Here is a 21,836-nt window from a genome sequence, read left to right as displayed (position 1 = left end):
ACCCCGTTTCTAGCCCTGCCTCTGCTTGAGGTGGGACAAGCCAGGCCCTCCCTGAGCCCTGCCATCTGGGAGGCTAACCATCTCACTACCCTCCAGAAAGGACCCACCATTTACCATTTGCACATTGAATGAGTACCTGCTGTGAGGCAGGTACAGGGGAAACGACACTATTGCCATTCTCCAGGAGCTCACGGTTTAAAGAGTGACATATAACCTGATAATTACAACTACTATTCATGCAATGTGACAGGGGCCCTAATAAAGCACACAGAGGGCACCATTATTGGAGAATCAGCCCAGGAAGTCAAAGACGTCACAGAAGCAGTAACATCTAAGACTCACACAGTTCACAAAGAAGAGGGGGGAAGACACGCCTGGTAGAGGTAAGAATATGGACAAAGTTTTTAAGGATATTTCTAGTTCAATCTCAACAGACAAGATCTGAGACCTCAAGCTTTTAATTTAAAATTCTTTCTCTTCATTTTATAAACCAACAGATGAAAAGTATTTCTTAGGGGCATTAATTTAGAAAAAATTAAATTTGGAGAACTCACATTAACTTTAAAGGTCTGTACCAAGCCATCTAGAAAGCAGACGCTGCAGATGACTTCGGCTCGAGTTTTCTCTTTGGGTAATTCTGAGGTGCGTATGTTATTAATTCTTCCACCGAACGCACGTAACCGGGAGGTCATAACTATCGTTGAATAACCTGTAACAGAAGACACACCTGGTTAGCTCTGATGTGCAAATTACCAGTTCCATGTGAACATACCTCCCATTCCATCCATCCCTCACCTGTCTGCCTTGACCCTCACAAAACTGTCTGAAGAGCTCAGATAAACGAGAGCCAGATGACGGACCATGTTTCCATCTGAGTTTCGACTTCTAAGCAGCTTTAAACAATATTTATTGCTCAATTATAACACGTTCAGAGAATTATATGGCTTATTTTTGTCTGATTATCTCCCTGGTCTAAATCTTCTAAATTTATATTTCCCAGGTTTTAAATTTGTTAATGTTTTACAACTTTATATATTTGTGTATTACACCTCTAAGGTTTTACAGAACTAAATGTGATGCAAAAATGATTTAAAATATGAAGATATTTATTGATCAATTAGACTACATTAAGAACATCTATTCATTAAAAGACTATTTAAAAAAAAAAAGACCCACAGAGATGTTTGTAATCTATAACTACAAAGAATATATAAAGAGCTACTACAAATCAAAAAGAGAAAAAACAAACAACTAGGTAGAAAACGGGAACATTAGCTGTCAAAGGAATGCAAACTGAAACCTCAAAGCAACAGAACCACACCCCCACCAGAATGGCTGTGATGAAATCCAACAAAACCGAGGGTTGGCCATGGTGTGGAGTAACTGGAACTCTCAGGCACTGCTAGTGAGGATGTAAATTAGTGCAGCTACTTTGGAAAACTGTTTGGCAGTATCTACGAGAGCTGAACATATGCACATTCTGTGAAATAATTCCACTCTTAGGCATATTCCCAACAGAAAAGTATACATTTATCCATTAGAAGACATGCATAAGAATTTTCATAACAGCTCCAAATTGTAAAAGACCCAACAGAACGAATAAACTGTGTTGGAGTCCCACCATGCATGACTACACAGCAAAGGATATAAATGAACTACTGTGACACACAACACGAATTCCTCTAGCGTTGTGTTGAGCAAAAGAGTCCAAGACTCAACAGATGACCTGTATAGTGTGATTCCATCTACATAAAGTTCAGAATAGGCAAGACTAATCAACAGAAGACAGGACAGCAGTTACCTCCGCATGTAGTGACTGGGGGGTGTCCAGGGGTCTTCTGGGATGCTTATAATTCCATCTCTTAATTGGGGTGCTAATAACACTGGTGTACTCACTTTGTGAAAATCCACCAAGCTCTACCCTTATGATTTGTGCTCTTCTTTTGTATGTATATTTCAACAAAGTTTACTTTAAAAATACATGAACGGAGAGGGAATTAGAGAGCAGTTTAAAAATCTGAGCGTGGTATATTAGGGAACAGTAATGAAAGCGGTTTTATCAATGAACGCAATTGTGAAGTGTTAGACTAACAGACTAAAGCGGTATGCAACCGAGCACATGGTCACTTCGTGCCGGCGGGAGGGACAAGGGTCCAGGCCAGCTCCTCAGCTTAGGAATGGAGGTGTCAGTCTGACAAGATTGGGTGGACGAGCAGATAAAGATGAAGGACTTAAGAGCAATTTAATGTTCTTTTAAACATTAATTCTCTGTCAACCTTCTATGATGAGCCGGGCCTTTGCACATGCTGTTCCTTCTGCCTGGGAAGCTCTTTCTGCTTTTCTTCACCAGAGAACTCCTACTCAGGCCTCAGTGCTTGGCACAAGGATCACCTCCTCAGAGAAGCCTTCCCTGGCGTCCCTAACGACTCATACATTTGTTACAGGCTCTCTACAGTGCTCATCATAATTTCACATTTATAACTGATGATGTATTTAATATCTGCTTCTGCCGCTGGAAGCTGAGCTTCACGAGGGCAGGAACTGGGTCTGGGTTTGCTCACTGCATCTCCGATACCTAGCTCTGGTAGGCAGTCAATAAATATCTGAATGAGTCAATGAATAAGATGAAATATGAAGCCAAGACTGATAGTCTGGAAAAAAATAGTACAACCTGATAGACAAACTTGGGTTGGTGGGAACAGGCAGGACAAAAGGATGGGATGAGAGTGGAGGCTTCAATTAGAACACAGAGTGGTGGTGTCCCATAGACCAATGCCCCTCACACTGTAACGTGCACACAGATCACTTGGGGATCTTGTTAAGATGCAACCTTGAACGCAAGCAGGTCTGGGTGGGGCCTGAGAACCTGCATTTCTCAGACCCCTGGGTGATGCCGAAGCTGCTGACCCAGGGTCCACACTGTGAAGGGCAGTCACACACAGCCAGAAAAGCAGCACCAATACGTCAGGGCAGGGCCAGAGATCAAGATCCAGAAATCAGAAGCAAGGAAGGTATGAGGACAAAGCTGCCTAGAGGTCCGAGGAGAGACGAGCCTCAGGGAACCACAGAAGCACAGCTTAGCTGCAGGCAGTGAAAACACAGAGGGGGTGAAAGCTATGTAGAAGGTACACCCAGGACAGAAGAGCACCCTTGGTCCCTAACCCTATTTCAGAAGCTCCAAGAAAACCTCCCTGCTTCTGCAGATGGGGAGAGGAAACCTCAAATATTAATAAAACAGATTCCTGGGACTGGCAGTGGAAGGGAACTTGTTGTCACTTACAAAATTCCACCCACGCCACCACCCCCACCTTGCCCTTTCCAAGGAAAATGTCATCAGAATAGGGATGCATTTTCTGAGTAAGACCAAAAGTTATCAAAAGACAACAAATGTGTTCATAATGCTTTAACTACACTGAATTTGAAATGTCACATTTATTCTTTAGTCCTTGTCTAAAGAATTTCGAGTGGGTTATAAAATTTTTTTAAAAGATATAATAGGACAATTTCAAGTGTGGTTCTTAGTGGGAGGTGCACATCAGAATTACCTGGAGAGCTTTCAGAAAATATGCCTGTCCCTGCCCCACCCACAGATGGTGATTCAGCATTCTGGGGTGTGGTGTAGAATGACACTCCTTTTGGGAAGCCCTCTAAGGAAGGGCCAGAGAAGTGGAGCGGGTTTTCAGGGAACCTCAGGGTGGTGTTTCAGCTGGTGGGACTTAGAACACAGTCAACCCTCCATATCCAAGGGGTCCACGTCCTTGGACTCAACCAACCACGGATCAAAACTATTCAGGAAAAAAAAATCCCAGAAAGTTGGAAAAAGCAAAACTTGAATTTGCCATGAGCCTACAACTACTTACATAGCATTTATGTCATACTTACAACTATTTACTTAGCATTTACACTGCATTATAATTAATCTAGAGATGATTTAAAGTATGTGCATAGGTTATATGCAAATACTATGCCACTATATATAAGGGACTTAAGCATCCTTAGATTTTCGTGTCCAAGGTTGGCAGGGGGGCGGGGCCTGGAACCAAGCCCCTTCAGATAACTGAGGGACAACTGTATAGGTTCCGCAAAATCTGAGCCATTCAGAGGGTATACGTGCAAGACTTGGGCAGTTGCTCAGAGCAGCTAAAACTGAGAGCAAATCACATCACAACCTGGACAGAAAAAAAACCAAGGGTGATTTCAAACAGGAGCCTCCAAATGAAAGTCACGTGGGCTGACACGGCAAAGGCAGGGCTGATTTTCACGCTGCTCTCACCTGAGCAGCTCTGTGTCCAGTGCCAGCATGTGTACCCGTGGGAACTTACTAACTTAACCAGGGTTAATGGTGTTCCCAGTGAGATCCTGTAGCCATCTGCTGACAGACTCAAGTAGACCAGCAACCCAGAAGAGACCTACTTTTTCCTCCTCACATGATCACTGATTGTTACATAAAGGGCTTGGGACCCAACAACATCATAATTTGGTTATTTCACATCATAATTTGGTTATTTCATGAAAGTTGCAGAAACTTTCTCCCCACAATTATTCCCAAAGCAAACCTGAATGAGAGCGAGCCTGACGCTGCATGACCACATAATTGAGTCATGTGGTGTTTTCCGATTGTCTTGAAATTTTATCTTAAACAATCCGGTCAGGACAATGGATGATGACTAACAAGCCCTGTTTCCTGTACCGTGGCAATTAGGGAACTTGAGGTTTCTATGGCTTCCTTTATAAGCCTCTTAATTCTAAACAAAGCTACAACCCAACCAGGAACACACTGGCCTCTCCAACCACAGATGATTTCATCTGCAGCTGATGCACTTTACAACGTGGAAGCCCAGCTGGTTCTTTGCGTTAAGAAACAAACAAACAAACAAACACAGCAGTTACAGCTTTAGAATCTGTTTTGCACAATAACAAGAGGCTCTACTGTGACTGTAGTTTTTAACAAAGATTATACTTGCAAAACATTACAGACCTAGGCAATATCTCAGTGCAACGGGATGGTGGGAGCCCACATGCCACGAGCCACAGGATCACCATGTGTAAATACCTACACAATGTGACACATACCACTCAATAGAAAGCATTTTTAAACAATCTGCTGTGTACTGACTTATGATTTCAAATCCATGCTGTGAAAGCTTGTTTCAGACAAAATGTGGTTTGAACTTGTTTGGAATAGCCTGTTTTGATGAATTGGCTTTGAAGTTGGCTATTAGGACTTTCTTATCCAACTCTCGGACCTGTAGTGGACAGGACCATCATGTCACTGACACTGCAGTAACAGCTTGGTGGCCATCACATGGTGGACTAAACACGAAGAGGTTGACCAGCAACTCAAGAGTGTTCGCCTGGGCAAAGCTACTCTTCGCTGATCTAAATAGCTCTCCAAAGGTCTTGAGACACCTGCTCCTGCCAGGCCCAGGCTACTTTTGGTCAACAGCGATGTTAAACAGTGCAGCAGTCTCAGGAAGAAAAGGGACATCTGTTCCTGCCTTGGCGAGGCTACTCCTCATAGGCAGTGGTGCCAGCCACGTAACGGTTCCTGGAATAATAACCTTCGGACCAGTCCACCCTGCCTGGCAACACTGGTGCAATCGCCCATAAGCTACATGCCCCAGAGGTGAGGGACCTAAACCAGCAGCTTTTGGTTGGAAGGATGAACTCTATGAGAACCACCTCCTAGAAAGGGACATCTCAACTAAACTTGGGATTTTTCTTTCATCTCCCCATTGCCTGGAACAACAGTGTAATCACTGTGCCGTTGGTTTGCAGTATGTTCTTTCTTTCTTGGCTTATTAAGAGACATCATCCGTATGAATGAAAAAACGTTGCTTGCCCTATCAGTGAACAAAGGATGTTGCAGCCATCAAGCCACTACAGCTGCCCCTGAAGGCGAGCCCTGAGGGAACTCAGGATGGAGGCAAACGGGGCTGCCCACTGCCAGGCCCTCAGCCACTGCAGCCACCCTCAACGGGTGCACCCAATGGTTAGGGAACTCTGGATGGGAAAGAACTGGATACTGGCCCTAAAGAGCTAAGGTGCACATCAAAGGAATGGTTTCTATGAGCCCGGACTCTTGCATCTTCCCATACATAGAAAAGCGCTAAATTCCTTAATTTGAGATATCTGGTTTTCTTTAATGAACAGTTTGAAGTTCCGAATACTTGGTCACTGCTGAAAAAACTCCCTATATATCCTGCTCCTCCCTTACCTCTTCAGAACAGTCCCTCAGGGCTATCTGAGAGGCTGCCTGCTGGGCTCGAAGTCCTCAGAAAGTCTGCCAAATAAAACATAATGCTCAACTTTTAGGTTGTGCATATTTTTTTCAGTCAACATCCTGTATGCTATTGGCTTGTGACCTATTAAAAATTATAATTCCCACAGTGAACACATGATAAATAAATTATCCATAAAGACAGCCTCAGGCTCTGAGCATAATCTGCCCAAACTAACAAACAAACGAAAACAATGCTAAGCTTCCAGTGCCATCAGGTGCTGACTGTAGATTCTGGATTTTGTGGCGCAATCCTGATTTCAAATACTTACAGATATACTGTACTAGTGTTTCCCGCAGTTGTTGTAGATGTGCTACACCTGTCAGCTACTTTACCAACTCAATGGACCCTGAAGCAGGAGCCCATTGCCCGGGGCATGGGTGCCCTCCTGGTCAGGGTTGGCTCACAAGGCTTCTATCACTTGCCCTGGAGCCCGAGACAGGGAGGAAGTGATGCTTTGTATCCTGAGGGTCTACAGGCTGACCTGGGGACCTTTGTTTTTTTCACAAGCCAATGAACCACAGGCAGGAAGAAGGGAGAGTAGTAGTCTTCTCCACTAGAGAAGAAAGTCAGAAAGCAACCCAACTCCATTTTGATCATTTCAAAAAGAAGTGTTAACGTTATTTCATACCCTTGTTTTTAAGAATAAGAGCTAGATCTCTAACTCAAGAGTGCAAAAGCTTCAGTTAGGAAAAAAAGAAAAGACAACAAAAAGAAGAAAGCAGTCCTGATTTTAAAACACCTGATGTGTGAGCAGACCACACAAATGAGCCACAGCTGGCTCCCTACGGGAATCAACCTGAACCATCCTCAAGCTGACCTAGGCCAATGCTACCACCTAGTGACCACCAGAGGAACACACTTCACCTCCTAGCATGACTTTCTGCTTTCCTCCCTCTTCCTCAAGGGAAACACGGATAGTTATGCTTTCTCGTTTATCATCCGCGTGTCAGCTCATTTTAAAAGTCTCCCAGAATATATAAGGCCTTCTCTGTCTCCCAATTCCCTCCCTTAGTGAACTCAGGAGAGCGTGCTTCCCCTTTTCTGGCTATTTATGAGCCCCAACGGATGTCTGATCAGCAGAAGACGGATCTCTAGATGGAAAAGTAATAAACATTCATATACCATCAGCCATGCTAGGCGGCGGACTCAGATTATGAGCTTCTCAAATACCAGTATGTAACGTATTTAAGATAAATGTTTTATTTGTTTAGCTGCTAATACCAATATTGCTTCCTCCTCCTTTTCGCTGTAAACACAGCAGCTGGGCTGCATCACGGGCTAACCGAGTCTGGGCTGGGGTGGGGCCAGCAGGGGCCTTAATAATCACTCGCATCACTCCCGACCACGCCGCATACCGACAGGAAAACCACCACTTTCCGGTGCTTGGCCGCACCTCCCACGAGGCCAGCTTCTAAGTTCCAATCTGTTCTTAACCTGGGCCTAAGTGTTCCTTACACCCTGCTGAAGTAAGTAATTAGGGCGTATTCCCTCCTAGAGATAAAACTTACAAACACCTGGATGGGGATTTATCATTTATCAAGCACTAGATCAAGATTAGATCAAACTGCAAGAATGTATACTTAATATTTAAGTTGCTGAAACAGAAACAGTGATTAAAAGGAGACTCTTTTTAACCAGAGACTTAAATTAAACTTTAGTGTACTTAAGAATCATCTGGGGAGCTTGTTAAAATACAGATTCTTGGGCTTCCCTGGTGGCGCAGTGGTTGAGAATCCGCCTGCCGATGCAGGGAACCTGAGTTCGTGCCCCGGTCCGGGAAGATCCCACATGCCGCGGAGCGGTTGGGCCCATGAGCCATGGCTGCTGAGCCTGCGCGTCTGGAGCCTGTGCTCCGCAACGGGAGAGGCCACAACAGTGAGAGGCCGTCGTACCGCAAAAAAAAAAAAAAAAAAAATACAGATTCTTGGGTACCACCCACAGAGATTCTGGTTTAGTAAGAACCCAGGAGACTGCATTTTAAAACTTGCAAAATTTTTTGAGCTTAGAGAAAAGCTGCAAGAAAAATGAAACTCCTGTACATCCCCACTGGCCTGGATTCAACTTAACATTTTGTCACATATGCTTTCTCTCTCTCCCCTGCACATACACACACCACACCCCCAAAGCTTTCTAATGAACACTTGAAAGTTGTAGATATCATGCCCCTTTACCTCTAAATATTTTAGCAGGTATCTCCCAGGAACAAGGACATTTCATAACCACAGTACAATTATCAAATTGAGGAAATTTAACATCAATAAAGCACTTATAGTCCATGCTAAAATTTTGAAAATTGTTCTGATGATGTCCCTTTATTTCTTTCCTCTTGATCCAAGATCCCAACCAGGACCTTGCCTTGCTTTAGTTGTCAGGTAGAAACTGCATCTGTAATAAGCATCCCAAGGGGACACTGATGCAGGGTGTCTGAGCACCAAGGCAGTGGAAAACTCTTAATCAGATACTTCCTTTCAGTTTTGACCATCTGTGCTTAGAGTCAGGGGCTTGGTTAGGTCAGCACCCCATGTCAGTTTTCCCGTCTATATTACAAGTCGCTTCCCAGAGCCAAAGAGGGTTGTCTATAGCTTAGCTGCCCCATCACTCAGTCTGAGGAAGCACTTCCTTAAGGCAATGTTGAAATAACAGACTCCAGTCTATATGCTGGTGCTGGAATTAGTGCTGTGGTCATAACAGAGGAAGAAAGCAACATGAAAATAAATTCAGTTCAGAAAGGATTCTATCATGTGATATTTTCTAACCAGACGTCTCCCTTTGTTCAAATTAGTTCACGTCTCTCACAGACAGCAATTCTTAACAATTCATAATATCCAAGTTATAAAAAAAGACCAGACTGCCTTCTGTTATGCACACTCTCATAAGTGGGTGACAGTCAACTACCACTGCCTTAAGGAAGAAGAGAAAAAGGTATACATGCATTTTGTATGATTAGCTTTGCAAATGTTAATAAAACTCACTCCAACTAATTAAAAACCGGTGATTTTAGTTCATCTGTGACATGCCCATATCTTAAAAAAACGATTTCACTTTATTAATTTTACATTATGTGCAGTTGATAATCATATTACCATACAACTGGTACATGGAATTTAATATTCACCATGACTATAATTTTTGTAAATTTATCAACACTACCTTCTGCCATTTTTTTCCTCGCTTACTTGGCTTTAATTTCCAAAGTACAACACTGCATAATAATACAAAGATAAATATACTAACTTATTTTAAAAACTAGTTTAGAATGTAAACATAATCACTACTGAATACTTACTAAATTAGAAAAATCTATTCATTAAGGGAGGCATTTTCATGTTGCTAATTCAATGGTAAAGCCAATAAACTAATTTGTCCTGGGCCTATACACCGAAGAAATTTTAAATAACATCTTTAAAGCTTTAAGCCTGCTAATTAATACAATAATCACAGCTGACAATGGAAGTACTGGTGCACAAGACTTATTTTTAATTTGGGTATGCATATATAAAAGTATTTAATGCCTTTTATTTAGAAAAAATGCTTCCATGAATGCATTCATGAGTTTTTAACTCTGACTTCACATTATTCACCGCATGGGAGAAAATGCTCACACAAGTCTCCTTAACCCCACAGCTTAATACCCAAATTATCCTGCAATTATTAATCCTTCTTTTTCTAGTTCAGTTTTATTTTTTAATTGAAGTATAGTTGATTTACAATGTTGTGCTAGTTTCAGGTGTACAGCACAGTGATTCAGTAATACATATATATATACACACACACACACATTCTTTTTCAGGTTCTTTTCTCATATAGGTTATTACAAAAATTGAGTAGAGTTACCTGTGCTATATATACAGTAGGTCCTTGTTGTTTATTTTATATATAGCAGTGTATATATGTTAATCCCAACCTCCTAATTTAGCCCTCCCCCACCCCTGCAATTATTAATCCTAATACTCCAGAAGTACCATGTTGGGATCAAATCCTTTACTCCATAGAGCCGGTAACTTGCCCAGGGAGTGGACCCCCAACCGGTAGCCCCTGAGAAGCACGGTGGGGTAATCTGTAGGATCAGTTGTGTTCCAATGAGACCTGTAATTAGCGCCCTTGTTCTCGTACAACTTCAAAATGTCAAATAGTTTTCTTATTATGGAGTTGGGTTTATTTATAGGCTCGACACCATGACACTTGCAAAACTAACCAAAGAAAAGTTATACTTGATACCGGGAGGATAACAAGAAGTAGTTTTAAGCTCCCTGAAGGGCAAGACTAAGAATGCTGTGGGAGCTGCAGGCATTTCGGGACAGAGGTGATGTTGCTATAAAGAGAAACCAACCTCTGACGACGACCCGCGAGCTGAGTGTCCAGGGCTGTGATGAGAAGCCGCCTAGCACCTCAAACACAGGGTTTGCTCCTAGGCGACCAGAGAATACGTTCGACCTGTGAGGACGTTAAATGACGTCATCACATTCTTTCCTTTCCTCTTTCTTGAAGTACCACCGAGGAAAAATGCACAAATCCCAAGTGTGAGAGTGCTGCTCTCAAGAAGGCTGGAGCAGCTGCCTCACACCCCTTCCAAACATGATGCCCCTCCCGGGGACCAGTCTCCCAAATGTTAACACCATTTTCATGAGATTTTTTAAATGAGATTTTTAGAAGTTTAAAGAAAATGTTTAGGGAAAGGTTACCATGGTGTAGTGTTAAACCACGTATCTCACAGGACCCAAGCCTTCTGCAGCCGCCTCTCCACGCACGTGGACGCTTCACTGGGGAGAAATGAGAAGGGCTGTGTCCCAGTCTCCCCACCCCGAGCATGTCTGAACAGTGACTGGTCAACTCCCCCGTTACGTACCACATCAGTGAACCCAGAAACTTCAGAGGCCAGCAAGCCCGCCTCTTGCTGGAAGAAGAGAGGGGACATCTGCCAGCTGTTGAGGGGCTGAACCAAACCACGCTGGGGGAGAAGACTTGTGGGACCTACCACCAGACAAGCTGTCAACAGCCTCCAAGCCAAATCCCTGCATGGGACTAGGACCACAGTTTCACAGACCCATCCATCTTGTTTATGATTCCTTCCAGCTTTTGTTATTACTTCGGCAGGAGTTCCGTACCTTTTACTCACTCAGTATTTACTTACTGGGCACCTGCTCTGGGCCAGGCCGAGGGAGTAGGGTGAGGGAAGGCACAGATGCCTGGAGTTCCGAGTTCTAAGGGGGATGAAAGCCCAGGGTGCCAGGGGAACAGCAGGAAGGCTCCCGACCCAAGCCAGGCAGGCTGGGGTGGGTGGCGGGACCAGCACACAAAGGCTCCATGGGGAAGCCTGCAGGATAAAGGGAAACTAGCCGGGTAGAAGCAGTGGCAGTCCAGAAACTGCACACTACATGTGCAAAGGCCAGGAGGGGAAATACACGCACGTTTTAGGAACCCCACAGAAACAGATTTATTAGTCAGAGTGTCTGAGGAATAACTGAAATCCGAGAGAAATCTGAGGGAGGAGACTAGGTTCTTCAAATATCCAGGATGTCACACAGAAGGGGAATTAGGATATGGTGTGAGGCTGTGGGAAGGTCAGCCTCAGTGGAATCAAGCAGAAATGTGGACTGGAACCCCAGCTTACACTTACCAGCTGTGTGAACTTAACAGAGATCACTCACCCTCCCCGAGACTCAGTGTCCTTATCTATAGAAAGGTGGAAATTCTGTTTTCCAAGGTTGTTTTAAGCACTGAAGGTAACATATGTGCATACTAACTGGCACTAGCAGGGCCCGATCAACGGTACTTATTACTACCACCAAGATTAGACTGACTGTTTCAGACCCCAAGGGTTCAATAGGTGGAAGATGGAAGGAAAAAACAAAACAAAACAAAAAAACCAGAAGGAAGACCTTTTGAACACTCAGGGCTGCACAAATACGAAAGGGACTGCCTTGGGAGAGAGGGAGCTCCCCGTCACTAGAGGTGATCAAGCAGAGGAGGTGGATATGGCCCTTGGTGAGTAAGTTGCAGAGGGCAGGCTGGCACTGGAAGGGGTAGGAGAGATGAGCTTCCAGCTTCCAGGACCAAGATTCTATTATGACTTCTGTTTCGACAGTGCCAAAACCCACTCAAAGTGGCACTGTCCAAAACTGGATTTCTTAAATGGATTTCTCATGGGAAATAATTCTAAATGGATACCTCCATCTTGGGAAAAAAACTAAAATGGCCCATCAAACTATGAAGTAGAGGGTAAAACAATATGAAGACAAAAAGCAGTATGTAAAGCTAAAATATTGAGCAGTTTCTACCTAAAATTAAGCAACCCGTCTCTTCTCATTCTCCCTTTGAAAAGTTCCACTGGGCCCCAAACAGACTGGAAAACAGGATAGAATAAATTTACTCTTACAGGGACATGAATCCAGTTGCATCAACTTTACAAAAATACTGTGCTAATATTTGCCTTTGGGGCACAGACACACCCATTTGGGTGTCAGTCCATAATATTTCTATCTTAGGCTCCAGCCCCCACCCCTTTACAGCCAAAAGCAGCAGAAGCCTTCAGAAAAGAAAACAGCCAAAGTCACTTTGAAAGGTTTGAGATGTGCTAATCGCAGCACATCCCAGCCAAGAAGCTGGAATCTCACAACTGGACCTTCCTGCCAGCTCTGCTCTTGCCAAGGAGTCTGAAGCCAGCAGCAGCCTGGCCAGAGAAACCCAATCCTCACCACCAGCAGCCCTCACCATAATTTTATCTCAAGGAAGCACAGAAAAATACTCCCCCCCCCCACCCCCGCGCCAGCACCGCCCTATTTGTCTGTAATCAGCGAAGTGACCTGGGAAGTTACTACTCCATTTCTTTTTAGCTCGGTTTCCCAGCTTAGAGCCCTCTAAGTCGCCTTCCAGCTTTAAAATCCTCTGCCTGTAAAGTTTTAATCCGAGGGGCCATCTCAGGTTATATTAGGTACAGTGACCCTACTGGTTGCCGGCAGGTCTAGAGACCAAGATAAAAACGTATTTTTACGTAGCCTAGTCTGATTTCCAGGGCTTTGACTTGGAGGTGGGCGGGGGTGGGAATGGGGTCAGAAAATTAATTAAAAGAAACCACATTAACTCCAAAAAAAAAGAAAGAAAGAAAAGACTTATAAAGGCGTGCCAAAATGCTAATCAGAATAGTATTTAGGAATAATGAAATGAAAATAATATATCTTATTGCTGCCTTTATTTATTTGTACTGAGACCTTCCACATGCTGGGAGCTGGGAATACAGACATACAACCCATTCTTTAATCTCAAGAAGTCCTCAAGCCACTTGACCAGGGACACCACTGCCTGGGGGCCCTGGGTGGCCAGGGGTCTCAGCAGGCCAGGGCCGACTGGAGGTCTGAAGGAATAAACCAGACTTGGGTTCCAGTCTCTGCTCTGCCTCTCCCAAGCTGATAGGACCCTGGACAAATTAACTTTCAAAGTCTGTTTCATCATCTGTAAGTAATTCTGAGGAGCGGCAATCTCATCTCTAACCCCGTGGAGGCCCTGGCCCACGGCAGACACGTAATACCAGCTACTCTGAGGACTGCCCCTGCATGACGGCCCCTCCCACCCCCCTCCGTCTTAGTCCCTGGGCCGTTCCCATTCCCAGGCTTCCTATCCTGGGGTGCAACCAAGGTTCCTACAGCTGTCCGCATTTCACAGAAGGTAGATGAGACTCAGAGAACCCTGCCCAAGTCACACAGTCAGCCGCCAAACGGGGTGAGGGTCCCAAGCTCAGTTCAGGGCATCACACACCTCCCCACTGAGCTCCCCGTCCTGCATGACCGGAGGAAGGTGAACTACAGGTGATTCACTGGAGGGAAAAGGCTCCACTTAATCACTATTGTTTCTGCAATTTACTGACTCCAGGTATGTTCTTACCCTTTGAGATAATCTTCATCAACCCTCCCCACAGCTCGCATTTTGGTAAATTTCCTCTTAGGGAGGAAATGGTCCAGAAAAACCCTTTTTGCCTTTAACTCTGCAACATCAGAAACCTGAGTAATGACCGGGTATTTATTACCATCTTCCCTCTGTTCTAAAATGACAACAGGTGTTTCAGAAGAGTTGTTTTAAAGGAACAGTACATCCAAAGTACCCTTTGATTGTGAAGATCGTGATTTCAGAGAAGTTAAAACATGGAACACGAATCTTTCAGAATTGTGGAAACATAGTAAGTGACTTCCTCTCACTTCTACAAAAGGCGTAGGCTGGAGTGAGTGCACGGAACGTCTAAAGGCCCTTCCAGCTCGACAGGCAGCCACCCTGAGTTAATTATTAACCGCGGGAGAGCAGGGTGGGCCACCTCATTTCCTGAGGCCAGGCCCTGGGTTTGGCCTGGGCCTCTCCTACCCCGTGACTAACAGCTCTCCTTCCAGGGAGATCCCGAGAGTGGCCGGCCAGCCCCCTTCCACGGCACCTGCCTCCAAGGATCTCAGAACTTGGAGGACTCCTGATGCAGGCCCAGGCGCACTGCAGCCCCCAGGAGACTGGGTTTCTCAATGAACTTGAGCTCAACCAGATCCTTGCCCGCTCACTTTTGGGGCACACATGTTGGCTCCAAGCAACAGATCTCATGGGGGCAGCCACGAAGTGGGGGGAAGTGATAAATGGGGGCGGGGGGGCAGCTAGATCCTGAGTGTGGCAGGAGAGTGGGTCTCCAGGAGGATCCAGGACCACCTCACAACATCCAAACCTTGAAGTTCTTTCATACGGCGAAGGGAGGTGCTTGGGCAGCGCAGAACCTACCTACCTACCTCCATGGCTGTGAAAAAAACAAGTTGGCTCTGAGCACCGGAAGGCAGCTAACCCTGGAGGGAAGGAGAAGCGGGCGGCTCAGCAGACCAGCTGCTACGACACACTCATGTCACATAACACCAACAGCGCTGTCTTGTTTCGGGAGGGTTTTAGTTTGCTTTTTACGCTGTACTCGTCATGTCTATATAATCATACAGCCTACTCTTTCCCATCATTGCCCAATGAAACATTTGTCCAGGTATTTCAAACACTTCACTGGCATTTTTTGTTACAGTTTTATAGTATTCCACCAAGTGGAACCATAACCATGGCTAGGTGCTCAGATGACTTCTAATTAGGAGGGCTCAGACTTCCAAAAAGGACCCACAGTAAACGAGAGTAGGGAAGAAGGAGCAAGTGATCAAGGGCAGGCACGAATGTCAGGAAGTTGGGCCCAGATGAGCCCTGCTTTAGGGAGGAAAAAAACCCCAGCCACCAAAGATGCATGGCCACAGGGTGACAGGAAGTGGCTAGACCACCACCTGACAAAAAAAGGCAGAACAGATGAGCAGATAATTAATGATAATTTGGGCAAAACCAACAGATTTACTGTTGTCTTTTCTACCAGGTAGAACAATCCTTTTACACTGGGAAGGATGGAATGAAAGGGGACGGGAAGGCATCTCCTGACCACCCATGACCCACCAGAGACTACACGTGTCATCTCGTCCAGCTCCCACATCAGAAGAGGGATCCAGGCTAAAGACAGCAAGGACCATGCCCGAGGTGACCCGGCACAGAGCGGAACCCAGACCCAGTGGCTCCTGACAAAGTTGTACTCCCCCCAGACACAGCACTACCTGCTCTGGTCTTTTTTTTAAACTGTGGTTTAAATAGAACATAAAATTTGCCGCTTCAACCATTTTTAAGTGTACAATTCAGTGGCATTAATTACATTCACGATGTTGTGCAACCAACACCACGATCTATTCCCCGAACTCTTCCATTACTCCAAACAGGAACTCTGCACCCATGAAGCAATAATTCCCTACTCCCTCCCCCAACCTCTGGCAACCTCTAATCTACTTTCTATGAATTTGCCTATTCTAGGTATTTCATAAGTGGGCTTAGCATAATGTTTAAGGTTCATCCGTGCTGTAGCATGTATAAGAACTGCATTCCTGTTCAAGGCTGAATAATATTCCATTGTATGGAGAGACCACATTTTGTTTATCCATTCATCTGTGGACACTTGAGCTGGTTCCACCATTTGGCTGTTGTAAATAGTGCTGCAATGACATTTCTGTCCAAACATCTACTTTTGGGTATATACCTAGGAGTGAAATTGCCGGGTCATACAGGAATTCTATGTTTGGCCTTTTGAAGGGCCACCAAACTGCTTTCTACAGAGGCTGTACCATTTTACATTCCTACTAGCCATATAAGAGGGTTCCAATTTCTCCACATCCTTACCTATACTTTTGATAATAGCCATCCTAATAGATGTCACGTGATAGCTCACTGTGGTTTTAATTTGCATTTTCCTAATGACTACTGATGTTAAGCAACTTTTCATGTGCTTATTGGCCATTTGTAGATCTTCAGAGAAATGTCTATTCAAGTCCTCTGCCCATTTGGAAATTGGGTTGTTTATCTTAATTTGGATTATAGGAGTTCATTATATATTCTTAATGTTAAACCTTTACCAGATAGGATTTGCAAATATTTTCTCCCATTCTGTAGGCTGTCTTTTCACTTTTTTGATGTCTTTAGAGACACAAAGGTTTTTAATTTTGATGAAGTCAATTTATCTATTTTTCTTTTGTTGCTTGTGCTTTGGTGTCATATCCAGGAATCCACTGCTAACTCCAAGGTCATGAAGATTTATCCCTGTTTTTTCTCAAGAGTTCCATGGCTTTAGCTCTTATATTTAGGGCACTGATCCATTTTGACTTAATTTTTGTTTATGGCAAGAGGCAGGAGGCACCCTGGTCTTTCTGACCAGGGTCCCTCCCCACCATGAACCTCTGGCAGAGCTAGCATTGCTGCACTAGACTGTGAACTTCATGAAGGCAGGGTCTGGGTCTTTTAAAGACCACGACCCGGTGCCTGGTACCCAGCAGTGCTCAATAATTAACTGTGGGATAAATGGACAGTTGAGTGGATAACCCACTTGGTGGGGGGGAGTACCCTCCATCCCCCACCTGCTTCTCGTCACTACTATAAGACCACCCACAGCTGGCTGAAAGACTTATCTGTAACAAAGTAAACCTGATCGGCCATCCATACTAAGAAGTAAATACGTATCAACAATTGCACTTACATACTCTTATTAGTTCAACTAAAACAATCCAAGATCTAACCAGCACTTAACTGAGAACAGGACAGAGGGTCTCAGCCCTGGAAAGCTCAATACGCCCTTACCAGTTTCCTAGTTCAAGTCCTTCATCGCACAGAGGAGGAAACCAAAGGGCTGACGGAGCCAGTGACTTCCCAAAGCCTGGGCTTCCACTCCCAGAGCTTTCCCACCAAACACAGGCCTGCGTGATCACCCACTGGAAATCTAAGAACGGTACCAGGTTAGCCTCAACTGTTCCAGATGGTCCTCTGGCTCCAAAACCTGCCAATGGAAAAATGAACTCCGGGTCCTGGATCTCATTCTGCTACACGAGGGCCCCCTCACTGTCTGCCTCCCGTAGCACGTCACCTGCTCACTCTCTGCTCCAGCCACATTGCCCCTGCCCTGTACCCAGTTGTTACAAGCTCGTTCCCACCTCCGGTGTTCGCAGTTGCTGTTCCCTCTGCTTGGAACTCCCTTCTCTCAGACATCCTCCACCTGGGTCGCTCTAAGTGTCTTTGAGCGAGCCAGGTGTCTTATCAGTGAGGCCGTCCAGACCTCTCACTGCACCCTTCTCCTTAGTGTTTATCACCGCTAGACATATCAAGTATGTTCACTGACTGTTTCCTCCCAATTCCCATGTCCCTACCTCCCACTAGAATGGAAGTTCCTTAAAGGCAGGGACTTTGTTGTTAACTGCTGTGCCCCTAGCACCCGGAGCAGTGCCTAGCAAGCCTGAGTATCTGCGAATGACATGGATAAAAGGACAAAATGGGAGCATCACACTCAGTACTTCCATGTCCCTAAGCGTGACAGTGGGGAAGGCAGGCAGCTCCAGACCCGCGCGTGAGCACTGCCTGAACCCCGCGGCCACAGAGCGCTGCCTGTCCCGGGCTCCTGGGCAGGCAGAGCTGGGACATCACGTGTCATCAAACTTCCCACACGTCCCAGCCAAGCCCAAGATGCCGGCAGCCGCTACGGTGCTGGCCTGGCCACAGAAAATGGAGTCTCTCCTCACAGGCACTTAATAAATGCTTGTGAGATACACACACATGCACTGAGTGAACAGCTAGTGTGCACAAGGCTGACACCTGCACTCCTAGAAGGCTCGTGTCAGCACTCCTAACAGCATATCATTCCAACAATGCTGGGAGGTGGTTTGACCAGTAATTCCATTTCTAGGAACCTACTGTCAGGATACATCCATACATGAAAGTTTTATTTGCAAAGATCTTCCTCCCAGAGACATAACATTGAAAATTACACCAAAAAAGCCAATTTCCAAGATTAGACGGCCAGTTAAGTAAATCATAAAACAGCCACGGATATCCATGAAGACTTCATAATGACATGGAAAACGTTAGAATATTAAGTAAAAAAGGCTGGTTACAAAAGTGTACCTACAGTGTGACCACAACTATAAGTCATTGTATAAAGTATGAAGGAACTCACAAGACCGTGGAAACTGTTAGTCTGTCTATTCTTTCAAATTTTCTGTAGTGCCTAAGTTTTCCATGAGCAAGAAAGAGTTCAAAAATCAAACTGATAGAACTTAAAATGCTGTCACCCGATACCTCATTCGAGCCGAGGGTGTGTAACTGCTTAAACCTCCCTCCCGTGACACCTGGTCACCTCCTCGCCCCTTTCTGCCTTCACCTGACCCTGCTTCTTCCTCTTCCTCCCGCTTGCCCCCAGCGCCTGGTACCCGCAGCCCTCCCCACCCTGCCCCAGCCCTGGCCCCGCTGCCATAACTGTCACTCCTCCCCCAGAAACCCCGCTCCCAGGCTGGGCTGCCCCACCTGACACTCCCCTGGCCCACGGACCCACATTGTAGCCTGACTCCTCTGCCTCCCAGCTGTGTGACTGTGGGCAAGTTGCTGAACCTCTCTGAGACTCCATTTCCTTCTCAGCAAAATAAGGTTGACCCCAACTCACAGGGGTCTGAGGTTCAGGGAGTTAGACCCCCGCCTCAGGGGGCCCTTCCTTCCATGGCTGAGGTTCAACATGCCAACAGCTGTGTCTCTAGCCCCTGCCACACGATGGGCCTCAACCTGCTGGCTCCACCCAGCCTTGGGAAGTGCTGCTTATGGCACGCCGATGCACAGGGAGAGATTTCTTAATCCTCCATTTGCATAAATCTGGACACCTGCCCTCTCCTGAAGGAAGTGGAAAATCAGGTTTGCTCTGGGTTCCTGGATCAAACCAGTGGTTTCTTGGCTGAAATTCCCATCCTCCCGTTGAAGCCTCCACCACTCCAGAAAACCCACAGCCCATCTCTCACAACGGATGCCCCAATCCAGATCCCCAGCACTCATCCTTTCCGAGTCCCTGTTCTATCTTCCGAAGACGGTCCTGGCACGTTTAGCTGAGGTCCTGCTGATGGCTTACACCATCTTCTCCCATCCACACCACCACTCTCCCAGGCACCTGACTCAGTGCTTGGTACCCCCGCTCTTTCAGCCACAGGGCTTTATGTGTTCTTCCTGCGTGAACACTCTGAGCTCACTCCCTATGATGCCACAGACATTTAATGAGCCCCAGCTGTGGCCAGGCTCCACGGCAGGTGCTGGGGTTCAGAGGTGAGGAAGAGGCTGTCTCAGAGAGAGATGCAGGAATAATCAAATCATCACCTTCCAGTGTGGGGAGTGCTTCTGTTAAGTCAGGTGTGTGCCACTGGCTGCTGGGGCTTTGTCTAGGGTATGACCACAGCTCATCCTCGAGCCCATGCAAACAGCTTTTAAGGGGATTCTAATGGCAAAACTACACCTTGAAGGATGGAGTATCAAACGGCAAAATCAAATCACCCAACGTTTATCCCCAAACCTGCAGGGGCTCCTGCTGCCCCTTGTCCATCACCCACAGTCTGATTCCCGTCTAACCCTCCACACCCCAGACGCCTGGGTGCACGTGCTCCACGGGGCTGGGGAGACGGCCACGCAGCTGAGCTTACTTCACTTCCTCCATATGCTCTTCTCCATGAGCCTCGCCACCATGTGTCATATTCCTGACCAATGCCACTCACGGTGGTGTCCAGACTGGCAGCACTGTTATCAACCCAGGTGCCCGTTAGGAATGCGCAATCTCACGCCCGGCCCCAGGCCTACGGTATCCTGTTCGCCTGCACATTAAAGCCTGAGAGGTCCTGCTCGCCGACCCATTTCAACTCCCCCAGGCCTTCAGCTTTCCTCCTTTCACTCTGTTGCCAGCTGCCAACTCTTGGTGTCTTCAACATCCACGCAGTGAGCTGACACACCACCCCCAGGGGGTCCACCCCACAACGGCATCACTCTGGCCCCACCCTGCCCAGGGCAGCATGCATGGGTCACAGCCCTCTCCATCTGAGACCGGGGCTCCACCTGGGGACAAGTGCCACGCTAAGGTCCTTCTGACAAGCTCACTGAGAGGGACAGATGGCAGGCAGTGATGGACCACCAGTACTTCCTGAGTAATCACCATGTGCCACTGGGAGAAGCCCTTGTCATCCTGGAATCTTCACCCAGCCTCGTGAGGCGGGGACGCCTGTCATCCCCACTGTGGAAACGAGGACATCAAAACGCCAGGAGGCTCGCTGGGGTCACGGAGTTAGTGAGAGGGGGTCCGGAGACAGCTCCAGCTTACAACCTGCACCAAGAGATAACAGTGCACACCACAGGGCTCAGGAGGAGGTGGTACACCTATTTTAACGGGGAACAGTCCTTTGGCCAGACCTAGAAACGAGGGGGAAAGTCACAGAACAGTGGGAGAGGCAAGCAGGGGCCAGATCATGAAGCCCTTCAACGATGGACTAAATTGCTGAGACTAATGGGACAGCAGGAGCAGTGAAGCTTTTGGAGCAGGCTGGCCCCCAACGCCTACCCCCTTCCCTGACATCCACCCCCTCCCCTCACTCATGAACCTGATCCTTCACCACTTGAGACATGCTTCTCCGACCCTCCTGAAGCAGCCAATGCAGTCAGAGCCCCCCAAGTTTGCTCGGCTCCATTGCCTGCCCTCCCCTCCCCTCCGCTCCCCTCCCCCTCCCCTCCCTCCCTCTCCCCTCCCCCTCCCCTCCCCTCCCCCTTCCCCTCCCCTCCCCTTCCCTCCTCTCCCCTCCCCTCCCCCTCCCTTCTCCTCCCCTCCCCTCCTCTCCCCTCCCCCTCCCTTCTCCTCCCCTCCCCTCCCCCCCACTCCCTTCCCCTCCCCTCCCCTCCCTTCCCCTCCCCTCCCTTCCCCTGCCCTCTCCAGGAGGAAGCCCAGCACCAGGGGACACCTCCACCAGCAGTTTTCTCCCAAGCGGCTCCTCCACAGCAAAACCCTATTAAAAGTCACGAAACAGGCCTCAACAAGGCCAGCTGCCAAGAACCCTTTCCCTCCCCTCCTTTGACGGGGCTCCCTTCCAAGCCCAGTCTTCCCACATCAAATCACCAGTTTCCACCATCATCTCCAAGAGGAGGCCTCGACTTGCCTCCTTACCCTTCAGCCCACATCCTGAGGAGGCCCAG

General features: G+C 46.7%; 1 protein-coding gene and 1 long non-coding RNA gene across 11 annotated transcripts in view; one reads left to right on the top strand and one right to left on the bottom strand.

The window, feature by feature from the left end:
- The window catches only part of PTPN3 (protein tyrosine phosphatase non-receptor type 3), a 107,144-nt gene that overhangs the window by 71,721 nt on the left and 13,587 nt on the right, over positions 1-21,836 (bottom strand). For 5 of the 10 annotated variants that reach the window (XM_067743698.1, XM_067743699.1, XM_067743700.1 and 2 more), the window contains one exon: positions 555-709. In XM_067743698.1, coding sequence (XP_067599799.1) covers positions 555-692 — 138 coding nt within the window. In that variant the 5' untranslated portion in view covers positions 693-709. Of the gene's footprint in view, positions 1-554; positions 710-6,217; positions 6,284-10,246; positions 10,266-10,614; positions 10,738-17,441; positions 17,460-20,808; positions 20,957-21,836 lie in introns of those variants that run through there. The other 5 variants (XM_067743701.1, XM_067743703.1, XM_067743705.1 and 2 more) reach the window with 5 other exon arrangements.
- On the top strand, positions 14,015-15,941 carry LOC137226993 (uncharacterized). The gene is made up of 3 exons (XR_010944643.1): positions 14,015-14,150; positions 14,335-14,454; positions 15,646-15,941. It is a non-coding gene; the product is annotated as an uncharacterized lncRNA (long non-coding RNA).

Source organism: Pseudorca crassidens, chromosome 7 (assembly GCF_039906515.1).
Source record: "Pseudorca crassidens isolate mPseCra1 chromosome 7, mPseCra1.hap1, whole genome shotgun sequence".
Classification (NCBI taxonomy): domain Eukaryota; kingdom Metazoa; phylum Chordata; class Mammalia; order Artiodactyla; family Delphinidae; genus Pseudorca; species Pseudorca crassidens.
This window is presented reverse-complemented; position numbering and strand designations above follow the sequence as displayed.